Raw genomic sequence first — 8,191 nt, 5'->3', positions numbered from 1 at the left:
ATATAGCTTATCTCCTTTATGCTCCCTACCTCCCCAAACAGAGGCAACCTGCCGCACCACAACTGGGCAGGCAACATTGACCATCAAGCTTACTTCAAATTTAAGATTTTGATTCATCCTTCTGTCTTCTTCCAAACTACACATAGTTTATGAGCGATCAGAGCTCCTAGTTGCCAATACAAAAACATCAATCTCACCGAAAAATTCACAATAATTGGAGTTAGCCACTACACGATCAAGCCTTTCCTTCATAAAATATTCATCCTCCCTATTATTATACCAAGTAAATTTTGTATAACATATTAGTGTGTAACACATAAGTGTCGCACATGTGGAGTGTATTATATATTTATTGTACTAGTATCAAGTTAAGGATTAAGTATATGTATTTTCACATAAATTGAGCAACAAATCATGTCTATGTTTGGTTATCTAATTTTGAGTATTAAAGGAACCACTCTTTAAACATGATTGCATATAAATAGAACTAAACAGTTATTATCACGTGCCAATTGCACGTGCGCCCATTCTGAGCATTTAGTGTTGAGCTTGGTACTCTCTCCCCGTTACGCCTTATACATGATTCATTTCAAACGTATCATGCCTTATTTCTCGCCCTCATCAAAAATTAATCCAAGGAAAATCTAAAAGCGAGAGAGCGAGAGAGAGAGAGAGAGAGAAAGCGAGGGAGACGAAGCGCCAAGGAAGAAACCCCTCAAACCCTCTTCGCGCCCTAACCTATACATACACTCCCACACATATATCTATTTGTCTGTCTAGCGAGCATTAGTGAGCGAGCAAGTGATCGAGAAAGTAATGAGTCAGCCATCGGTGCCTCCGCCGACGCAGGCCGCGAGCGGTGGTGGAGGGGTTCAGGTGCGGTGCGCCGGTTGCAAACTGATCTTGACAGTGGCGGGGGGTTTGACGGAGTTCGTGTGCCCCACCTGCCAATTGCCCCAGATGCTGCCGCCGGAGCTTATGAGAGTGCAATTGAAGGTGGCTACCCCTCCGCCACCGCCTTCGCTAGCGTCGTCGCAGCAGAACGTGCCTGCCCACGGAATCGATCCCACGAAGATCCAGGTCCCCTGCGCGCACTGCAAGGCCATCCTCAATGTGCCCCATGGTCTGGCAAGGTTCGCCTGTCCTCAGTGCGGCGTTGACCTTGCCGTCGATTTATCCAAGCTAAAGCAGTTGTTCCCTCCCCGCCCGCCTCCCGAGGAAGAAAACGAGGTTTGCTTTTCGATCCATTTCCCAACCGTGCCTTTTCTTTCTCATTCGTTTTAATGTAATTTAATTTGATTTTATTGCTTGGGAATTGGGTTTTTTATTTGGAGACTGACTTTAGTTACTAACAAACCACAAGTATAATTGTGGAGCCACTGCGCCTAGTGCCATCAATGGTATTGCTAAATGATTGGTATTACATTCATGGTTGTCGGGCACTTCCTTGGAGTGTTGATAATGCTGAGTCATATTGATGGATATGAGGCAGCTGCAGCGTGGAATCGTTTAGATTTTTATTTGATATGCAAATGAATTGTAATTGATATGTTATATATATGCTTTGCAATTTATTCATCTATGGTCACCACTTGAAAAAAAATGAGCGGCAATACAAATTCGACTGAGGGAATGTTTGGTATGCGGAATAGACTCTTGAAATAGAATGACTATTCCTATCTTTGTTTGGATGCACACTGTTTCTGATAATAGCCATTTCCATGGGAATGTCTAATCTCCTAAATAGAGGAATATGTATTCATCTAAAAAATTAAAGGAGTAGCTATTCCTAGAGCAACATAATGTGTTTTTCGAAAAACCCACATTTTTTTTTTTTTTTTCAAACCCAAAATTTATATAATATTCTATGGAACACTATGGGTGGCCAAGAGAACCCCTGATGCTCGGGGGTGGTTGCGGCCACCTCCAAAGCATTGTCAGGGGTGGACCCATTCCTAGTAATATCCATTCCTATTCCTAAAGGAGTAACCATTCCGTGTACCAAACTTGCTCTTAGTATATGAATGGCTTTCAAGGCACTCTTCCAATCATGACCGCTGTTCATATACGTCTTCGTTGATAAGCTGGATACCCTTACGAGTAAATACAAGTAATCTCCCCAAAAATAGAAAGCTATTAGCAGTTTGGTGGCTCTCTTAACAATTTATTTTTTTCTCGAATAGTAATCAAGAAATTATTAAAAGCGTAAGGTGCCCCTTGGTACACATGAAGTAGACATGAGAAAACACCTACATAGAAGAAGAAAATCATGATAACTAATCCCTACAGGAGAAAAAAAAGAAACTATCCAAAGATACAAAGTATAGAAAAATGAAGCTTTAATCTCCTTCAAAGGCCTGTCATAGTCCTCAAAACTTCTGTCATTTCTTTCCCTCTATAGATATCACAACAGACATGAAGGTACCATCTTCCGCACATAAGCACTCCGAGCCCTACCGGAAGTTCAGCAACATGCGTATAAGTTGACTACTCGTCTAGGTATAACCTAAGACAGCCCGAATCGACTGAAGAAAACATCCCATAAAGCCCCGATAACCTCACAATGGAGAAGAAGATGGTTCACAAACTCTCCATTCATTTTACACATACAATACCTATCAACCACGATGGCATGCCGTTTCCTCAAGTTGTCTATGGTAAGGATCTTACCTAGGGTCGCTGATCAAGCAAAAAAAGCCACCTTCAAAGGAACTTTCGTCCGCCAAACACTATTCCAAGGGAAATGAGAGCCATCTATGCAAATCAAGACATTGTAAAAGGATCTAACAACAAATGAACCTCTTTTGGAGGGAACCCACCAAAACTTGTCTTCACATTCCCGTCTCACTTTAGCTGAATACCCCACCCTGAAGAAATTACTCTTTGAACAATTGATCCTCTCTTTTGTTTAGAAATTTTAAAACTCCTTCCCATGCACTTCTCTTAATATGTTTTTCTATTTATACCATTTTTTTATACTAATCTTCACCGCCCCAGGCTTGCTTATGGGACATTACAAAATTAAAGAAATTGATTATCAATGAAGTCCCACTCTCCTTAGGGTACTTTTGGTTGCTTTATGGTACAAAATAGGGTGTTGTTACCAATTGTGAAATGTAGGAAGTAAAAGTTGCTCGGGCGTAGTATAAAGGCACTAGGGAGCTGCTCAACTTGAAGAGCTCAGTTAACTATGGCGATGATATTACTTCCAATCGGCGAGGGAAAGGCAAAGCGCAAGGGCGGCAACGCTGAGCCTCCTTTTGGGTATCGGGTGGGAGGCCTATTGTCTCAGTGTTTATGGTGTCGTGAGGGATTTTTTGTTGGGCTTTCTTTCTCTGTTGGGTCTCGGGTGGGAGGGCTTTCTTTCTTCTTTAGTTTTTTTGACTTTCTTATTTTCTTCTCTTCTCCCTCTTTTCTTCACCTTTTAAGGCGTTCTCTTGTATACTTCCTGTGTACTAGGGTTGCACCCCTCTGCACTTTTGATATATGAAACATTACTTATCAAAAAAGGAAAGGGGATGTCTATCAAAGGATGTTATTTGCTAGGATAGGGCACTCATGCTATTTATATATTTGGGGAAACTTCGCTTAATTCCCTTGAACTTCCATCACTTTTACAATGTCTCTTCCGAAGTTCAAAAAATCTCAATGTCAAGAGGGCTAGGGGGAAACTTCGCTTAATTCCCTTGAACTTCCATCACTTTTACAATGTCTCTTCCGAAGTTCAAAAAATCTCAATGTCAAGAGGGCTAGGGGGAAACTTCGCTTAATTCCCTTGAACTTCCATCACTTTTACAATGTCTCTTCCGAAGTTCAAAAAATCTCAATGTCAAGAGGGCTAGGGGTTTTGGTTCTAGCCGGGGCAAAGGCAAGAGGGCTTGTGTTGTGATGTAGTATAGCCTAGGGTTTTGAGGGCTGGTTTTTGTTGGGGCATCGGGGGTTCCTTCTGTTTTTGGGTTTTTCCTCCTTTCTTTTGTTTTTTCCTATTTTGGTGTCCTTGTTGTATACTTTCTGTATGCTTAGGGACGCCTTACATTTTAAAAAGACTAGTTATTACTCGTCAATTTTTGTTTTTTGTTTTTGCAATGTCACCCATCTATTAGGGTCTGGTGTTAAATCAAATGGAAAAAGGGGTGAAATGACCTTTTATACCCTAAAAAAATTTTATAAAATTTCAAATTTACCCTTAATTAAATTTTTAAAAAAGTGATTCGTGTTGGGTCACCTTGTGATCCATGGGTCACAAGACCATTCTTTTTATTTTATTTTTTTAATTTAATTTAATTTTTTTTAAATGAGAGTATTTTGGAAATTTTACACCTCCCATGTTAGGATTTTGTGTAAAATCGTGATAGAGGGTGACATTGCAAAAAATTAAAAGTTCAATACATTAAATTGAGAGTTTTTGAACCTTGAGGGACATTGCAAAAGTGATAAAAGTTTAAGGGGGTTAAGTAAAGTTTTTTCTATATATTTTCTTGTTTATTTATTCGTATTCAAAACTCAACATAGTGTGAGGCAAAGAGAAGAACCAAGATTAATAATTGAGGTGATATTGCAAAAAATTAAAAGTTTGATACACTAAATTGAGAGTTTTTGAATTTTGGGGGGACATTGCAAAAGTGATAAAAGTTCAGAGGGGTTAAGTGAAATTTTTTCTATATATTTTATTGTTTATTTATTCGTATTCAAAACTCAACATTGTGTGAGGCAAAGAGAAGAACCAAGATTAATAATAAAGGGCGAAGGAAAAATAATAGGTTTGATACCTTGTGAATTTTTGTCTCTCTCCAAACCACTAGCATCTAATCGAGAGGTGCAGAAGAATAAATGTGGGTTCAGAAACCTAGCTCTGGATGCAAACATCCCAAATCTTGAGGTGTTCGTGAATAAAATTCTTCTTTATTGAGGAAATCATTAGCAAATCGTTTTTGGGATTTGGTTAAGTTAGAAGTCATGACTAAAGTTTGGGGAGCACTTTGTAGATCACCATAATGGTGTATCCATAAACTTGTTCTTATATGCGGGTTATAGTTAAGTGATTTATGTATCCTACAAAGTTAACAATGTGATCATGCACCTTAAGTGATTTATGTGTCCTACAAAGTTAACAATATGCACCTTAATATTTTAGTAATAAATTCCACATACCAGCCTAACCCATATGTTATTGGATATGTCCTCAATGTACAGATTAACACTATGAGTGGACATTCTTGCCAGAAATACAAGTGCAAGATGTATTAGGACATTGAGATATGGCTGAAAACTTTTCTTTTGAACTGTACCTTTACTTCTTGTTCTGTGCTTTCGGCAGACTAGAATGTAAAGTAAAATACATATATGATGGATGCTTTACTCCTTTGAAATACTTCTCAATAAGGGAATGTATCAAGAAAGTATTCTAAGGAACATCATCTTTTGAGAATATGTTCCTCTCTTTCCTTTATGAACTAATGTATCTGACGGTAGGCTTGCCCTTCTTGTGGAATATCTTTTGGCATCAAAATAAAGAATATATTAAATTTCATTTTTACAAATTGCATCTTTCATGGCTTCGGGCTATTTATTTGGGGCCCTTGTCTTTGCTGACCTCTAAACCCGTGCAGCGCTACAATTGTAAGATTTTTGAAAATGAATGACAGCATGATCACCGAATAGTGTCATTGTTCCGTGCCCCGCCTGGCTTCTGGTGCGATGACAGGTTTGGTTAGTTCCTTCGGAGTTGGGGGATAGCGAAGAGGAGGACGGAGACTTTTGGGGTGGGGAAGACAGAGATTGTTGGGGTGGGGAAGACAAAGATTGTTGGGGCGAGGAAGATGGAGTTTTTCCTTACTCTTTGGGTGATTTTCCCCTGCCACCTGTTTGGATTGGGCTTTGATGGGGAATCCGTGTGAGGGGATCGATACCTTTTTAGAGATTACTCCTAGGAAGGTGAAGGGTAGAAGGGAGTTTCTAAATCTAGAATGCTCCATCAACTATGATGCTAAGGGAGCATCCTCTAAGCAGGGGAAAAGGCAAGACACCTTTCTAGTGTTGAGTGCCTTGGGGGGTTTTGTTGTTTTGTGGGTTTTGGGTATGGGTTTGAGGGCTCCGAGTTAAGGGTTTGGGTTTCTTGCTCGTTTGGAGCCTCTTGTGTATACTGCCTGTGTACTTATGGGTGCCTTACGCTTTTTAATAAAATGCATTACTTATCAAAAAAAAAAAAAAAAAAAAAATTGTGTCTTCTTTGAAAAGTGTGCATGGGAACTTTTTGGGGAAGATTTTTTTTGGTGGATTTTAGTGTTGGTTATTATTTGTTGCCTAGATTAACAAATGGATAGGAATGATGTGGCTTTAAGTTTGTCTGATAAATAGCATTGATCATTTTCAGGATATATATATATATAATTTTTCTTTTTTTTTTTGGTCTGTCTTTGATCTGCGACAGGGGATGGAGAGAATGGTGAGGTGGGGGTTGAGGGTTTTTCAGAGTTTGTGCTTAGTGCGATGGGAGCCGTTCCCGTTAGGGGGTTGTCTTTTGGGGGCGACGAGAAAAGACGTGCGGATCTTTTTTCTGTCATTGAAGAGGGTTGGTTTCTTGAAGATGGGGTCTCTGCTTCTAAACCTAAGGGCAAGAGGGAGCTTAAAAATTTGGAATGCTCCCTTACTTTTGATGCTAGAGGCAGTGGCTCTAGTCGGTGTAAAGGGGGGACTGCTTTGCGGGTTTAGGACTTCTTTGGGGTGTAGGGGTTTGTTTTGTGGGTTTAGGGCTTCGTTGGGTTTAAGGGTTCTTTATTGGGGGTCTTTTTTCTCTTTCTTTTTTCCTACGTTCTCTTCTATACTTCCTGTGTACTATGGTTGCACCCCTTTGCGCTTTTGATATGCAACTTTACTTGTTAGAAAAAGAGAAATAGAGTCCATCTGATAGGTGCTTTCATCACTTGCCTTTTCTGTTGTTCATGAGGAGTCTTTAAAGTTTCATGTTTGCAGTGGACACTTCTGCTGATTTCTGTTTTTTTTGTGAAACTCAAGTACATTGCTTGGCTGACATATTTTTTCTGATTGTATTTTAGTCTAAATTCCTATTAGTTTCCTCACATCTATACTTCTGTGCTCCAAAAAACATTGTATTTTTTCAGGTAGCTATTGAAGTAGAGCGAGAAGAAGATGAAGGTGGCATGGTGGGAGAGACATTTACAGACTATGTGAGTGTTTTGCTTTTCTAGACTTCATAATTTGAAGTGCTATTTTGGGATTTTCTCTCTTTTCTCGTGGTGCCTTATGAATTTTTATTTTAAGCTTTGGAACCAGGATTTCAGATGATTTTTTTGTGGTTCTTTTTGCAGCGCCCTCCAAAACTATCTATTGGACCTCTCCATCCAGATCCCATTGTGGAGACATCCTCCTTATCTGCAGTGCAGCCACCTGAACCAACTTATGATCTAAAAATTAAGGATGACTTGGAAAGTTCCAATGCTTTGTCATGTTTGCAAATTGAGACATTGGTTTATGCCTGTCAGGTTGCTTTTATGACCAAACTTGTGGTTGATAATTCTTCCTCTGCTCCTTTTCTTGTAAGATAATGTGAATTTCCATGACAGAGACACCTCCATCACCTTCCCAGTGGTGCTAGGGCAGGATTCTTTGTTGGAGATGGAGCCGGTGTGGGTAAAGGTCGAACAATTGCAGGATTGATATGGGAGAATTGGCACCATGGTAGGAGGAAAGCCTTGTAAGTTTTCAGTTACAATCTCTGTGTGCATGTATTTTTGCTTATCAACTTTTATTTTGATTGTTTTGGGGGAATGTCTACTTGATTTTAATTGTTCCTTTTAAACTATGATAACTGCATATACTGCTGGCAGTACTTGTTATGTATTTTAACTCGTGTTTTGTAATTCTTTTTCTTCCATTTTTAATGATCTTACACAGGTGGATTTCTGTTGGTTCAGACTTAAAGTTTGATGCAAGAAGAGACTTGGATGATGTGGGAGCAACTTGTATTGAAGGTTAAAAAGCCTTAAATTATAGTTATCTTAGAAAATAAATTATATGAAAATAATTTGGTTATTTTCGACGGTAAAATATTCTCGCTGGAGTATTATAATTCTGAAAAATGCTTTACTCTAGACTTGCGTTACACTATGTAATTTTGGAGGATGGAGGGTGGGGATTGAAAGGATTAGAAAAGATAGAGATGTGATGTGAC

The 8,191-nt window shown here is 39.2% G+C and overlaps 1 protein-coding gene across 4 annotated transcripts in view; it reads left to right on the top strand.

Moving 5' to 3' along the window:
* The first annotated feature begins 610 nt into the window (after positions 1-610).
* Positions 611-8,191, top strand: part of LOC132184262 (protein FORGETTER 1) — a 28,089-nt gene continuing 20,508 nt past the window's right edge. For all 4 annotated transcript variants that reach the window (XR_009440547.1, XM_059597823.1, XM_059597822.1 and 1 more), the window contains exons 1-5: positions 611-1,230; positions 7,122-7,187; positions 7,329-7,502; positions 7,584-7,714; positions 7,915-7,991. Coding sequence is in view for 3 of the 4 variants with exons in the window: in XM_059597823.1 (XP_059453806.1) it covers positions 817-1,230; positions 7,122-7,187; positions 7,329-7,502; positions 7,584-7,714; positions 7,915-7,991 (862 nt within the window). In the remaining variant the exon portion in view is untranslated. The remainder of the gene's footprint in view (positions 1,231-7,121; positions 7,188-7,328; positions 7,503-7,583; positions 7,715-7,914; positions 7,992-8,191) is intronic.

Source organism: Corylus avellana, chromosome ca6 (assembly GCF_901000735.1).
Source record: "Corylus avellana chromosome ca6, CavTom2PMs-1.0".
Lineage (NCBI taxonomy): Eukaryota > Viridiplantae > Streptophyta > Magnoliopsida > Fagales > Betulaceae > Corylus > Corylus avellana.
This window is presented reverse-complemented; position numbering and strand designations above follow the sequence as displayed.